At 41.8% G+C, this 16,245-nt stretch overlaps 1 protein-coding gene across 1 annotated transcript; it reads left to right on the top strand.

Moving 5' to 3' along the window:
• The first annotated feature begins 916 nt into the window (after positions 1-916).
• On the top strand, positions 917-15,256 carry MMP9 (matrix metallopeptidase 9). Its single transcript, XM_066586538.1, has 13 exons — positions 917-1,126; positions 1,411-1,646; positions 2,408-2,556; positions 4,712-4,840; positions 5,344-5,517; positions 7,033-7,206; positions 7,356-7,529; positions 9,422-9,577; positions 10,173-10,374; positions 10,484-10,617; positions 11,445-11,595; positions 11,677-11,780; positions 14,754-15,256. Exons 1-13 carry the CDS (start codon positions 932-934, stop codon positions 14,861-14,863), a joined length of 2,088 nt encoding a protein of 695 aa, XP_066442635.1. The 5' UTR covers positions 917-931; the 3' UTR covers positions 14,864-15,256.
• The last annotated feature ends 989 nt before the right edge of the window (positions 15,257-16,245 follow it).

Genomic DNA, 16,245 nt, shown 5'->3' on the forward strand with positions numbered 1-16,245 from the left:
TCCATTTCTGACCACATCATTGAATGCATTTAACAGGTTTGCCGTGCAAGTGCATTTGGTCTCCTTGATCCCACTGGAGGAAAATCTCTTATTTGAAGTAGCTGTTGCAGGCTCATTGTTGTTCCCTCTCGCTAGTGATCCTTTCCCCCATGTATGAGATATACTGTCTCCCTCTGGTGGACATTCTCAGCTTGCAGAGCAGTGGCTTGGGTTAGTATAACAGGCACAGCTCCTATTGAATTCAATATTGTAGGACCAAACTGTGATATGTTGTTATCTGCTTCCAGCTCAGACCACACTGACAGTATTGCTGGGAATCAGTTGATCAGCATGGATCCTGTGCGGCTGACCCCCACTGATGACCTACCTTGACCTATCAAGAGAAAAAAACGCCCAAAGTCCTGAAAAACACCATTTCAGGTTGGATGAGACCCCTAGACAAAAATAACGGGCAGGGGCTCTTATCCCACCTCTTGAACCCAGACCCCTTAGCCCCTATAATCGTCACCTATAGAAAAGGTAACCATGTGAGGGAACCTGGAAGTAAGTCTTCAGTTTCTTTGTAGCGCTACTGCATGGCAAATGAAGCTTGCCTAATAAATGAGGCAAGAATTCCCTAATAAGTGCTTTTTCCCCCAGCCCTTTTAATATTTCAAATCTACCTGTGTAACAGATTTTCCCTTCCTTTGTGTAGATTGTGTGTTTATTGCATATTACGACAGGATGTGACTCCACTCTGTTGACACAACAATGATGAAATGTCTTTAGTTTTTGGATTTAATTATACTCACACTTATTCAGCCCTCGGCTCCCTCAGTACTGGTGTGCAAGTGTGACACACAGCTCCCCCTCCCCTTACATACCATGTGTTACAATCTTGTGGTCTGAGGTTTTAGTGATTCAGCCATTAAGGTGTATATATATAGTTGAGATGAACAGAAGTGTGCAGAAAGGAAACAAGCAAGGAAAAGAGCTGGTTATCACCCTAAGAATGCAAGTGGTGCTGGTCCTTCTTGGCACCTTGTGTGCCTGGAGCCATTGTGCTCCAACATCTCACCACAAACCTGTATCCGTTATATTCCCATCAGATATAAGGAGCAACTCTAGTGACCTGGAGAGAGCGCAGGTAACATACCCTTCATGTCTTTTGGACACCTTCTATCCATTGTCATTTCCGCTTTATTGCCATGGACGTGTCTTAGATGACGTCACCGATAAGATGTTCTCCACTACTTACTGAATGACACCCCTGTATCTCTATCAACTAATCTTGATATACTATATGTATGTTCCCATATTTGTTAAAGTCCCTTTCCATTAATATCTTGCTTATGGAGCCATGAACAGCTTGTCTCCTTAATGTCTTCTGTTATAAATGAGGTCCCCATATAACATTTCATTTTTTTACAGAAATACCTAATACGCTATGGTTACATGCCCCCGGGACTACAACAGACAGACAATCAAAACACTCTGCGGGAGGTGGTCACCAAAATGCAGAAGAAATTGGGACTGAAAGAAACAGGGGAGCTCGATGGAGAAACAATAGCGGCAATAAATAGCCCCCGTTGTGGCGTACCAGATGTGGGCAAATTTCAGACATTTGAGGGAGAATTAAAATGGGATCATAATGATATTACATACAAGTAAGTGACCCTCATTTGTTTAGTGATGTATGTTGGAGAGACAGGGTGAGGGCATCCATTATATGGACATAGAGCATAATGTGGTACTCCAGAGCTGCATTCACAATTCTGTAGGTTGCTTTTGGGAACATTTACCCAAACAGCTTAGCTGATCTCCTATTATGCTTCACTTATATTATCAACCTCAAATGACTATCTATTAGAGTTGTCCTATCTATCACAAGTTGTCCTCTATAAACAGGATAGAGTATAACCTGCTGATCAGTGGGGGTCTCACCGCTGAGACCCCTGCCGATCTTGATAACAGCATTCTTGTGTCCCCCTCTGCTTGTCACTGTGAGAGTCACTTGCTGATTTGATATCTTTGCAGCCCCATTGAAAGTAAAAGGAACATCAGTTCTCCTTTCAATCTCCTCCTCAATGCTGGGGTGCAGTAAGCCCACGATGAAGAAGATGGGGGATACAAGATCCCCATTCTCTGGATCGGTAGAGAGTCTCAGCAGTGAGACCTTTACTGATCAGCATATTATCCCCTATTAACAGGATAGAGGATAATGTGGGATTTTAGTACAACCCCTTTAAAGTTATGAAGTGAGCAATAAAGTAGTAGTTGGTTGTACGCCTATGGAACCTCTGGGAAAGAAACAACTTTTATATTTCCGATTAAATAGAAAGAGTCTTTAATCATATTCTGAGTTTTGCACAACTATGTATTTTCATCTGGTTACTGCAGCACTTTTAATTCCATGTTTTACATGTAGGATTCTCAACTACTCCCCTGACCTTGACCCTGAAGTGATCGATGATGCCTTTGCTCGTGCCTTCAAAGTCTGGAGTGATGTAACTCCGCTCACCTTTACCCGCATCTATGATGGAGAACCTGACATCAACATCTTGTTTGGATCTGACAGTAAGTAAATTCTGCCCTATAGAGGATATGATATTCCAATAAATCAAATTTATGGCTAGAGTAAGGACAGAAAGACACATTTGCAGTTAAGGGGGAATAGCTAAGGGAGTGGTAGCTGGCTGGGCATATGCACCAGATGTTGGGTTCTAGCGACGTTTCAACGAGGCAATATACCTTTGCCAGGGCATTTAGTAATAAGTCAGTAAACTGAATGTTTGCCCTTATGAAGGAAAGCCTAGCTATAGTACAACTTTGGAGCAATGCACTACTCAATATAGAAATTTACATGGCAAACCTTTATGCGGAACTGTTAGCATAATGTGTAACAAGGGCCCCAAGTGAATATGTGACATTTTATAATGCTGCTGTCCTGTGTGGGAAAGGGCTCCCTCATGTACCAGGCCCTGGGTATTACTGCCAGCAGGGCATCACCTATAGCTAAAGCCATAGCTGAATAAATTATGTTTAATTTCAATTCTTATGGGCTGCCCCATACTCCTTCCAATAATCTGAAAATAAGGTACATTTTATTAATAATGTTTATTTTATATGCTAAAAAATTGTAGGCCATCTAGATTTACGAAAGGCTACTGAAAATTCCTTCAGTTACATCTACGTTGGTCCCTCTTGGCCAACTGTTTTTCCTGGGTGTTTGCTAGGCTGTCAAGTTTCTTTCCAGGGATACTACAACTCTACTTTGTTTATTATTAGTGATGAGTAAACTTTTGAAAAGCTCAGTTTGGCCGGTTCGGCTTCCTCCGAATTAGTTTGAATCGAACCAGAAGTTCACCAAAACCCCTGAAAGTGGTACATAAGACTGTCTAAGAACCATAAAAGCACTCTGAGAGTGTTATACAGATTTTTTATGGCTCTTAGGCCTCATGTCCACGGGGAAAATCGGGCCCGCTACGGATTCTACATGTAGAATCTGCAGCGGGTCCCTCCTGCCCCGCGGACATGAGCGCTGAAAATACAAATAAATAAGAATTTACCTATCCGTAGCGGGCGGCGAAGCTCTGCTCTTCCTCACGGCCGGATCTTCTTTTCCGGCCGGCGGATGAATTCCACACGCCGGCGGCACGTCGCCGGCACGTCGTCGACGTGCCGCGCGCATGCGCCGGGCACATCCGCCGAGCCGAAGCAAGGGAGATGCGGCCGTGAGGAAGAGAAGACCTTCCCGGCCCGCTGCGGGTGAGTAAATCCTTGAAATTCCTATTTTAGGTCTCCCGCGGATCCGGACGGCTTCCATAGGCTTCAATAGAAGCCCGCGGGAGCCGACCCCGCGGGAGACCCGCACGAAAATGGAGCATGGTCCAGATTTTTTCATGCTCCATTTTAAAAAAAATCCCTTTTATTGACGATCCGCGGGTATTTATCTACCCGCGGGTGGTCAATGCATCCCTATGGGGTGCGGATCCGCGTGCAGGTAATCCGCTACGGATCCTAAATCATATTTTGCCCGTGGACATGAGCCCTTAGACAGTATTACCCATCAGTGTTGAGCGAACCAAACCAGTACAACTCTGTTTCAGGTAGACCTTTACTAAATGCTCAGTTAAGGTTAGTTCTGTACCGAACTTTTAGCAACATTTGACCCAAAACTAGGGTTCCACTGGTTTGGTTCACTCAACACTATTTACTATACTGTAGAATTTGCTACATAATATAGAAATTTATGGGACATAATATTTGTTCCATTATAACCTATTCAAGAAGTGTGTTTCTGCAACTCTTAAATGGTTTCTGGTAAGGCTGTGTTCACATTTACATTGTAGGCTCCGTGGTGCAGCTTCGGCACAAAATCCCAGACAAAATAAGACAGCATGTTGCCTTATTTCAGCCAGGAAAATACCAGTCAGCATGCCAGAAGCCCGACACATTCTATTATAGTTGATTGGGTCCTTCACGTCCCATTCATGTTGGCGTGTGCCAAATCAGGCATTTCCACTTTTCTTGTTGTTCGGCTCCTATGATAGAGCTGAGCATTGGATTGGTTTGATGCCGATGTGAACAGACCCCTAGAGAGACATTCTAGGTACATAGGTACAGCAATACAAAACAAGACATAAAATACTGATTTAGACCAGAGCATTTCTTATAAATTGTTCTTCCTATATTTTGACACCAGGACAGTGAATGAATATCTGTTTTTCAGACCACGGAGATCCATATCCCTTTGATGGGAAGGATGGTCTTTTGGCTCATGCATACCCACCCGGGGAAGGTGTGCAAGGGGATGCTCACTTTGATGAGGATGAAAACTGGACTCTTGGAACTGGAGTGGGTAAGTGTTGAATGGTAACAATAGGATTAAGTGATAACAATAGGATTATGTAATCCCGTGGTTATATTGAGTTATGAGTCCATGAAAATTAACCTTTAATACACACTAGCTATGAAGTATTACGTTAAAATTAATTATAGCTAATGATGCCTAAAATATGCCATGATTCGATAACTACTGTATGTTTGCAATTTTCTAAGATACTTAACTAGAAACAGAAGAAAGATGCTAGAAACAGCTATTTCGCTTTAAGGCATATTTCAATTAACACAGTTCGTTAGCGAGAATAATTAGTTTCTTTATAAAATGGATATCAGCTATTTACTTTGTGAAACTTTGCACTGTAAAATAAATGACAAAGCCTGACTGTCATCAGTAGCACAGTGTCAATGAACATTCACCTTCATGGACCATGTTAGATTTCGGCTCTTTTCATTGAGTTCATCTCCGTAGGCCATGTACATTTGTTTTTTTTCAGTAATGACTCCTTTGTCTTCTTCTAGTGGTAAAGACTCGATTTGGTAATGCAGATGGAGCGATCTGTAGTTTTCCATTTGTGTTTGACGGTGAGACATACACTTCTTGCACAAGTGCTGGACGATCTGATGGACATATCTGGTGTAGCACAACCCCTAACTTTGATAAGGACCAAAAATTTGGTTTCTGCCCCAGCGAGTGTGAGTACAACAACTATACTGTGAAGGATGAGATACAATAAGACAGAGGGCCTTATAAATAATAGATTTTCATGCCATATTCAGCAAAGCTCGGACACAGTTGTATAACCATAGTAAAAAAACATCATAAATTGCATGTTCAATCAGGATGTGGGAACTATTAGATATTATGCTGCAAGATGCCATTAAATAATTAATAAAGTTGGTTTCAAGTTTAATAGCTTCTCATCATTTGGTTAAACATAACACCTAACCTGATATATATTTTATACTTCGAGGAGTATTCCAGGCATTTAACCCCTTTTAGTACAGATGACCTATCCTATTCACAGGATAGGTCTTCAGTAGTTGATTGATGGGGGTCCACTACCTGATCTCAATCTCTGCACTCACTACAGCAGGGCAGATGTCCTCATTGGGGTCCAAACCGGAAGCGATATAGAAGGTATAGTTCCCATTGATCTCAATGGGGTGACGCCTTCTATTATATTTCCGCCTTTGAACTCAATGCGGATAGAGCTGTCAACATCCGGCCTGCTGCATTAAGTGCAAGGCTGAGATCAGATGATCGTTGAGGGTCCTGAACGTCAGACCCACCGATCAACTGCCGATGACCTATCCTGAGGATAGATCATCTGTGATAATAGGGCTTAAATGCCTGAAATACCCCTTTCTTATTTAATTTTTTTTTTGTCTGAAATTAGCCATAGCTGTCATGATTTTTCATCCAATCTCAATATGTAATTGTGATATGTGACTGTAAAAGGGCTTTTCCAGGACTTAAATGTTGATGGTTTATCTTAGCCATGGCCTTTAAAAAAGAAAAAGAAGCTGGACCGAGTCTTATTATTTTGGGGCAAATTTTGCAGCCTTTTAAAAAACTCCATGCTTATAATGAAGATGCAGATAAGGGATTTGGAATAATACCTCCACAGTGCCACCTATTGAAAGGCAGCATTCCTTCAAGCCAAAGTTAGACTCTTTATAAAAGCCTGGTAACAATGACTGGGAATTAAATGCAAAGCCAGACGCCATTTACAGACAGCTGTTTCAGGGTATTTGCCCTTCATCATTGTACAGTAGGAGTCTGGCTTTGCTAGTGAGAGGCCTGGGACGGGGGTCAGAAACACTATCTTTTCTCCTTAGGGAGAGCAGCTAGACGGTGAGTGAGGAGACTCAAAAGGCCATTCATGTTCCTCTGGGTAATATGCAAATAAGGGATTTGGAATAATACCTCCACAGTGCCACCTATTGGAAGGCAGCATTCCTTCAAGCCAAAGTTAGACTCTGTATACAAGCCTTGTAACAATGACTGGGAATTAAAATCAAAGTTAGACACCATGTACAGACAGCTGTTTCAGGGTATTTGCCCTTCATCAGCGTACAGTAGGAATGTGGCTTTGCTAGTGAGAGGCCTGGGATGGGGGTCAGAAACGCTATCTTTTCTCCCTAGGAAGAGCACCCAATGAAGATGAAAATGTCTAATTTTTATTGTGTCTTCTGCTCTCCCTGCAGTGCTGTACACATTTGATGGGAATAGCGATGGTCAGCCCTGTGTATTCCCTTTTATTTTTGATGGTGAATCCTATTCATCCTGTACAAAAGAAGGACGTGACGATGGATATCGCTGGTGTGGTACCACAGCTAACTATGATAAGGATCGCAAATACGGATTCTGTCCCAACAGAGGTAAGCTCTTCTGTAAATCTTTTGTAGAGTGTATAGTGTGGCTTCATAGCATTATTGGGTTTAGTAAACTCATATAAAATGCATGTGCTGTGCCAATATATAAGGGATAATGTGGAGTTTTCTATCTGACTAAAACAATTTTCATGCAGACACTGCTGTGGTTGGTGGAAACTCTCAAGGAGACCCGTGTGTGTTCCCCTTCACCTTCCTGGGCAAGACATATCACCAATGTACAAGTGATGGGCGGAGTGACAACAGGTTGTGGTGCGCAACAACCTCCAGCTATGACAATGATCAGAAATGGGGACTCTGCGGAGACCAAGGTACATACCAGAATACAAACTGGCCTTCTTTCCAGCGAACCAGTATTTATCCACCAAACATATTATTACATGATAGTAATTCATTAGCTCCATCTGTTTTGTATTACCAATGAAATGTTAGTACTTGCTTATTTTAGACTTTGTAAGTACACAGTATATTATAATACAGTACTGTTAGAGCTTTCGATGATCAATACATATTGAAGATCTCATAGCGTTCTACTGGGCCTCACAACCTCCACAGTGACCTTGTGTTGCTTGTAGTTTATGGTTCATTCCCAGCCAATAAATCTCCTCAGGCTTTAGAAAAGTATTCATAATGTTGAAATAATGTTTTACTTCATATGTAACAGGTAAATTTGAAGTTAATTTTGGCAAGTGTGTAAATACCAAAAACACCTCTTAAAGGAGTTGTCTGTCCATTTTTCTACTGATGACCTATCCAAAAGATCAGTAGTTGAAGAACGGGGGTCCACCACTGCTACGGCACTTCCTACTCCTCTTCCATTTAGGACTGGATTTGACATCCTGACCAGCAGAGAAGTAGGAAGTGCCATGATTTCAATGGGAGTGAAGCTGACACTGGCACTTCCTCCCATCTGCTTATGACAATGTCCAACCCACTGCAGTGGTCAGCAGACCTGGACGATCAGCTGATAAACAGATGTCCTGAGTGGTGGATCCTCATCCATCAACTACTGATGACCTATTCAGAGGATTGGTCATCAGTGAAAGAATGGGCAGACAAACCCTTCAAAGAGGTTGTCCACTTAGAAAACTACTTATGGTCTATCATTAGGGTAGGCCATTAGTAGTAGATCCGTGGGGAGTTTTCACTGGGACCTCAACTGATGAGCTCTTTACCAGATGGATACACTCATGCACTGAGCTGGCTTCTGCATGAATCAGAAAGCTCTGTTCCCACTGCAGTGGCTTGGTTTGGATCCAACTCACTTCAATAGGAACTTTACGTGTAAAACCAAGCCTGCTCATTGCAATGGGGATTGAGCTGTCTGCTTCCTGCAGAAATCATCTCAGTGAAAGAGTGCATTGGCCAGGCAACAGTAGATTGGCAGAGATCCTGGGTGGAAAACCCCCACCAATCTATAATTGATGGTCTACCCTAAAGATAGACCATCAGCAGTTTAGAACTGGACAACCCCTCTAAGGTTGCACTAGCACGCATAGAGATGGGAACCCTAGATCTGTCCGTTCTCCATGGAAGTCTGCACAAGACTTCTCAACTCAAGATTTTGCACAATTGTAGAAAACAAGGGAGGAAAAACCAATCCAAGGATAACTGTCCTTCTCTACTACAATGGGTTGCTGTTCCTGTCCTTGGATGATGAAGAGTAGTTGGGGGAAACACTATAAGGATACATTCACACATGGCAGATTTTGGTGCTATTCTGCACCAAAATCAATAGCATATTTTGCGCTGTGAATTTTGGTGCAAATCCACATCAAAACCTGCTTCAAATCCACACCATTCGGTGCGGATTTAAACTCGGATCAACAGCAGATTTCTCCCTACCAATGCAACGGTTGAAGCCTGCTGTGGATCCCTACCCAAAACCCCACCAATGTGCAGATTTTGACATGGAATTAGAAGTGGATTTTGGTGCGGATTTTCTGCTGCGGAAGATGTGCGCCAATTCCACTACATGTGAACGCACCCTCACAGGGACTAAATTTGGTTTTTGCTATGGGGCCCCCATTCCCATGTATTGTTGACTAGCAAAAAGATGACAAAAATTCTGCTCCACCATGGATAACCTAGTTGAAATATGCTCTCCTCATTTTCTCATAAAATTTCCCATCCAGTGATTTCTGATTACTTATGTATGTTCATTAATGCATATCTCAGTCACAGTTTTGTTGCTTTTCCACAGGCTACAGTCTGTTTTTGGTTGCCGCTCATGAGTTTGGTCATGCATTAGGACTAGAGCATAGCAGCGTCCAAGATGCACTGATGTACCCCATGTACAAATATGTGAAAGACTTCTCACTCCATTCTGATGACATAAATGGGATACAGTATCTGTACGGTACGGACATTAAGATTTATGCACCATGCATATTTGATATTTGCCATTGTTCAATTGAAAGCCAATTGACATACTATTTATAATAATTAAAAACAGCAAAAGCTGCTTCTCTCCTCATACGTAAATCATTTTCACTGGCAACTGTGCTGTTGCTGAGCAACCTGTAAATGTGGATTGATTGTGAAGGGAACAGCAATGACTGGCAATAGTGAGGGAGATGGAGGAATTAGGGTTATTACTGGGGAACTCTTGATTACATACGTACGAACAGAACGGTGCTATATAAAGCACACATGTCACTATCACATCATGTTAGTAATGAAGGAGATAATAAGCAGAGAACATTCAAGAACATTTTTGTCCACTGGTTTATATGAACTATTGGTTGCTGCATTTGTTAATGGTCTTTTAAAGCAAAGTAATAATTACAAAAAGCACAATAGATGGAAGAACCAATGTGTTCTTTACTGTCAACATCTATACCACAATGATATATTGCAACCCAGGAGAACAAGTCATTGTGATTAATTACCAGGCATACTGCGGATAGTGCGACAGCTGGAACGGCTTGATTAATTCTTGTCTACATTTTTAGGAGCTGGATCCGGTCCACAGCCCACTCCACCAAAACCCACCAGGAAACCAAGACCTACAACCACTCCTTCAACTCGGACTACAACCACTACTACCAGTGTAGATCCTGACGTCCCTGTTGATCCTACACAAAACCCATGTAAAGTGAAACAATTTGACGCCATTGCAGAAATACAAGGACAACTTCATTTCTTTAAGGACGGGTAAGACGAACCCAATATGGGTTACAATTTAAAAGCCAGTTTAGATTCTCATACAATTTGGACTCATATGTCTGTCAGCATTGACAAGATCCTCCTACTTCTGTTTCAGAGTGTACTGGAAATTACCTGCCAGTGGCCCTCCGACGTCTTCTACCCCAATACGAGACACTTGGCCAGCTCTGCCCTCCAATATTGACACTGCATTCCAAGACCCCCAAAGCAAGAAGATCTTCTTTTTCGCAGGTGAGAGATTAAGTGATTACTAAAATGTGTATTTGGAAGGTCTATGCATGAGTATATGAAAAACTTATATTAATACTATGGAACAGAGGCGTAACTATAGAGGATGCAGAAGATGCGATTGGACCCTGGACGAAAAGCCGTAGGGGACCCAAAAGGCCTCTCTTCTTCATATAGGGAGCCCAATACTATGAATAAAGCATTATAGTTGGGGGCCCTGTTACAGGTTTTGCATTGAGGCCCAGAAGCTTCAAGTTATGCCTCTACGTATGGAACATACTAATTCCAGTGTCTATGGCCTTCAAGTTTCATTATGCGAAGACCTTTCAATATATGCTAGGAAAAATGCCCGATGCAACAAACTGGAAGAAATAACTTGCTAAGTCAATAGTTACTGCAGAGCAAAGCCCTAGTCCTCATTACCTTCTGTTTTAACATCCTTTCATTCCTATTAAAACGACTGTTACAGTACTAATAAATCTGTATCTCTACAAGGCATGACTTGATGCTCTTGAGCCAAGTTCAAAATCTATAGGAGTTCTCCAGCAACATACGTTTTTTAAATACCTGGTGGCCTCTTATATAGCAAGAAAACCATTGGGACTCTTCGGGTATAAATGCCTGGGTTTGACTTATAACTCTGCATGCCCTATAATTACACCCCTGCACATTCACCATGTGCCCATGTAAGGATCCATAGTCAACTGGAGGCAGGATGCAAAAATTGATCCGATCAGTAAAAAAAAAAAGACTGTTGCGTGAGGTTGATATATTCCCTTAACTTGTGCTTTGTGAATCATAACATGCCATGGCAATCATGTCTCTTGCAGGTCGACGATTCTGGCAGTATACAGGAAACACTGTTCTGGGACCACGTAGCCTTGACAAACTGGGATTCGAGAAGGATGTGGATGAAATCTCAGGTGCTATTACACGGAATAATGGGAAGGTTCTGTTATTCAATGGTGAAAATTACTGGAGGTAAGTTCTCAAGAAAAGTATTACTATAAATGATGTAGCCCTAACACAGATATAAGTAGCATCTCTGTTTTCCTTTTTTAGGCTTGATGTGAAGTCACAAACTGTGGATAAAGGATACCCTCGAAGTAGAGATGAGGATTTTGCTGGGGTTCCTCTTGATGCACATGATATCTTTGTGTATCAAGGTAATGATGTACATGTGTTTAAGCATCTCTTGGTCCGGGATGTGGTATTATGTTTATAAACTACAATTCCACATACTCTTATATTCACTTGGCTTGAACCTATAGTGCTGGTCATGGTCCAGGATGCAAAAAGTGACAATATAGAACTTGCCAACTCATTTGTCCATAGAGAAGCCCCCTAGCCAGACAGATGAACTGATTTACTGATTTAGTAACTTGCACCATATTCTCATGGTTGCAAAAATGACCCCTAAATCTCTATATCTCTGTGTTTAACTGGATGTATTCCATGTAAAATGTCCCCCTGCATTTCTTCTGAAATGAATATTTTGCACAATAAATCCCTAAAAACCCCATGGGGGTCCCAGTGTGACAACCAGAATATGGTCAGTTAAACCCAGGTACAACAGTTCCATCAGAATGAAGCCTAATGCTCAAGTGCTAATGTACACATACATTAGAAATATGATATTAAAGGGGATTTCCAGACAAAAGCTGTTGATGACCTATCCTCAAGATAAATCACTAATACTTAAACACTGGAGACCCGGCGATCAGCTGATCATCTGGCCTGCTGTCAGTGCAGCAGGGATGGATTTAGTCATCGGGGATGGGAGTAGAAGTGCCATAGCCAGCTTCACTCCCATTGAAATGAATGGTTTCTGAAGCTGGCTATTAGTCTTCTGGCACTTCTGCCTCCAACACTGGGGTCAGACGCAGAAGTGTAATAGGAGGCTTCAGCTCCCATTGATTGCAATAGGAGTGAAGCATGCTGTGACACCTGTGTTCCTAAACCAATGACCACGTCGAGCCCCAATGCACTGACAGCAAGCCGGATGATCAGCCAATCACTGGGGATCCCAAGTGGTGGGTCCCTGGCGATTAACTATTGATGACCTATCCTGAGGATAGCTTATCAATATTTTTTGCCAATCTGTCTATATGTCCTACACCCATACAGATAGCACCCAATCAGGGGCAAAACTCTAGAGGATGCAGGTGTGTCCAGATCCTGGAGCCTTAAGGGGTCCATAAAGTTTCTCTTACCCATATAAGTAGATCAGTACTATAAATAAAGCATTATAGTTGGGGGGCCCTGTTACAAATTACATTATAGTTGGGGGGCCCAGCAGCTACAAATTACACCTCTGCATCCAATACCAGGGTACGGATAATATCAAATAACAGGAAACATACACTACCGTTCAAAAGTTTGGGGTCACCCAAACAATTTTGTGTTTTCCATGAAAAGACACACTTATTCACCACCATGCGTTGTGAAATGAATAGAAAATAGAGTCAAGACATTGACAAGGTTAGAAATAATGATTTGTATTTGAAATAACATTGTTTTTACATCAAACTTTGCTTTCGTCAAAGAATCCTCCTTTTGCAGCAATTACAGCATTGCACACCTTTGACATTCTAGCTGTTAATTTGTTGAGGTAAGCTTGAGAAATTGCACCCCACGCTTCTAGAAGCATCTCCCACAAGTTGGATTGGTTGGATGGGCACTTCTGGCGTACCATACGGTCAAGCTGCTCCCACAACAGCTCAATGGGGTTCAGATCTGGTGACTGCGCTGGCCACTCCATTACCGATAGAATACCAGCTGCCTGCTTCTGCTGTAAATAGTTCTTGCACAATTTGGAGGTGTGTTTAGGGTCATTGTCCTGTTGTAGTATGAAATTGGTTCCAATCAAGCGCTGTCCACTGGGTATGGCATGGCGTTGCAAAATGGAGTGATAGCCTTCCTTATGCAGAATCCCTTTTACCCTGTACAAATCTCCCACCTTACCAGCACCAAAGCAACCCCAGACCATCACATTACCTCCACCATGCTTAACAGATGGCGTCAGGCATTCTTCCAGCATCTTTTCATTTGTTCTGCGTCTCACAAACGTTCTTCTTTGTGATCCAAACACCTCAAACTTGGATTCATCCGTCCACAACACTTTTTTCCAGTCTTCCTCTGTCCAATGTCTGTGTTCTTTTGCCCATCTTAATCTTTTTCTTTTATTGGCCAGTCTCAGATATGGCTTTTTCTTTGCCACTCTGCCCTGAAGCCCAAAATCCCGCAGCCGCCTCTTCACTGTAGATGTTGACACTGGTGTTTTGGGGGTACTATTTAATGAAGATGCCAGTTGGGTACCTGTGAGGCGTCTGTTTCTCAAACTAGAGACTCTAATGTGCTTATCTTCTTGCTTAGTTGTGCAACGCGGCCTCCCACTTCTTTTTCTACTCTGGTTAGAGCCTGTTTGTGCTGTCCTCTGAAGGGAGTAGTACACACCGTTGTAGGAAATCTTCAATTTCTTAGCAATTTCTCGCATGGAATAGCCTTCATTTCTAAGAACAAGAATAGACTGTCGAGTTTCAGATGAAAGTTCTCTTTTTCTGGCCATTTTGAGCGTTTAATTGACCCCACAAATGTGATGCTCCAGAAACTCAATCTGCTCACAGGAAGGTCAGTTTTGTAGCTTCTGTAACGAGCTAGACTGTTTTCAGATGTGTGAACATGATTGCACAAGGGTTTTCTAATCATCAATTTGCCTTCTGAGCCAATGAGCAAACACATTGTACCATTAGAACACTGGAGTGATAGTTGCTGGAAATGGGCCTCTATTCACCTTTGTGGATTTTGCACAAAAAAACAGGCATTTGCAGCTAGAATAGTCATTTACCACATTAGCAATGTATAGAGTGCATTTGTTTAAAGTTAGGACTAGTTTAAAGTTATCTTCATTGAAAAGTACAGTGCTTTTCCTTCAAAAATAAGGACATTTCAATGTGACCCCAAACTTTTGAACGGTAGTGTATATATATATATGTGCATAAATTCATTCTTGGTTAAAATATATGACTCTAATACTCTAATGACAAAAGCCTCTAACTATAACCTGTAGCATATTTTATATTTGTGATACTTCTTTGCCTTTGGTCCATTGCAGAAACTCACAAATCTTCTTCTTGCAGATAAATACTACTTCTGCCAGGACTCCTTCTTCTGGCGTATGACGTGGCGCAAGCAAGTGGAAAAAGTTGGATATGTGAAATATGACCTTCTGCGCTGTCCAGAGCATTAAAGCTGCAGTGGAAATGTCAAGCGGATTGATAAAAGACTAGTGACCAGTTAGAAAAGGGTTAAACAACCGTTTATTGGCAAAGTTAGCTTAGAATGGGAAGTTTTTGTCTTTATATGTGAACCTTAAAGTTTGCCCCTTCTTGGTGGAAGACTTTCTCTTACAAGAGAACTGTAAATGTTCAGGCACTGTAAACATGGTCTCCATGTTTAACCCCCCCTTAGGGAGGTGTATGTGTGTGTGTATATGTGTGAGTCTATGCCTGCCTGGTGCAGGCTCTCCGAGAGCTATGTGACAGATGATAAGTTGTGGTAGTAGTGAAATGAGACAAGGTGACCTTTCAGAGATTTCTATAATATATTGTTTGCTTTTCTAATAAATACTGTTCCTTCTTGACTTGTGCGTCGGTTTTTTTTTAACATATGGCAAAACCAAAGATTTTGTATATGGTTGTATTTTGGGGAGGTAGCAGAAATTATAATGAAAAGATCTGTGCTGTTGATCCCCATTAATCTGTAAAACGGAAACCATTAGAAAGGGGTTGTCCTCTGTGGAGAAACCTATTTTATATTTCAGGTCTTCCTAACCATAAGTGATTTGGATGAAGGGATTTCACCCCCAGATCCTTAGTGTGTAGAGTTTAAACCAGTATGTTCATGGACTTATGACGAAGGTGCCTGCTATATTCAATAGAGGCTCACGCTTGTAATGGAATGTCACGAAGGCACTGGTAAACTTCAACTTGATTTTACTTATATTGTGAAGAGGCACAGATGCATGATGTTTGTAGCTATGGTGAGGCACACAAACATTTCGGTTCTCACTTACAAGCACAATTTGAAGGCTTTAACAGACATTGTGGCAATGGTGGTACTTTCTCCTTTTCAGTCCAGTGGCACTTAGTCTCAATTAATAGTTCTTAAACAAGTCCTTTAGGGTACAAATATACATACAGTATGTATATTGTATTTAGGCCTCACTTCCCTTACCTCTTGTGGGAGGCTCCGTCATCCATCCACTGCTCCAATTTCTCCAAGATTCACTCCCAAGGAATTTCCTCTCAGAACCTTATAAAATTTAAAAAAGACCTAGACAAACTGGAGCAAGTTCATAGAAGAGCTACCAGGATGGTGAGCGGTCTGCAAATCATGTCCTATGAGGAAAGGTTAAAGGATCTGTGAATGCTTAGCTTGAAAAAATAAAGCTGAGAAGAGACTTAATAACTGTCTACAAATATCTGAAGGGCTGTCACAGTGCAGAGGGATCAGCCCTATTCTCATTTGCACAAGTAAAGACTAGAAGCAATGGATGAAACTGAAAGGGAGGAGACACAGATTAGATATTAGAAAAAACTTTCTGACAGTGAGGGTGATCAATGAGTGGAA

The sequence above is a fragment of the Eleutherodactylus coqui genome, chromosome 13 (genome assembly GCF_035609145.1).
Source record: "Eleutherodactylus coqui strain aEleCoq1 chromosome 13, aEleCoq1.hap1, whole genome shotgun sequence".
In the NCBI taxonomy this organism is placed as follows: domain Eukaryota; kingdom Metazoa; phylum Chordata; class Amphibia; order Anura; family Eleutherodactylidae; genus Eleutherodactylus; species Eleutherodactylus coqui.

What these genes read in the sequence shown, in the direction of transcription:
- MMP9 (XM_066586538.1), top strand. Translation starts at nt 932, where the DNA reads ATGAACAGAAGTGTGCAGAAAGGAAACAAGCAAGGAAAAGAGCTGGTT. An exon ending in GACTCTTGGAACTGGAGTGG is followed by an intron (nt 4,841 to 5,343) that starts GTAAGTGTTGAA and finishes GTCTTCTTCTAG; the next exon opens with TGGTAAAGACTCGATTTGGT. An exon ending in GAAGATCTTCTTTTTCGCAG is followed by an intron (nt 10,618 to 11,444) that starts GTGAGAGATTAA and finishes TGTCTCTTGCAG; the next exon opens with GTCGACGATTCTGGCAGTAT.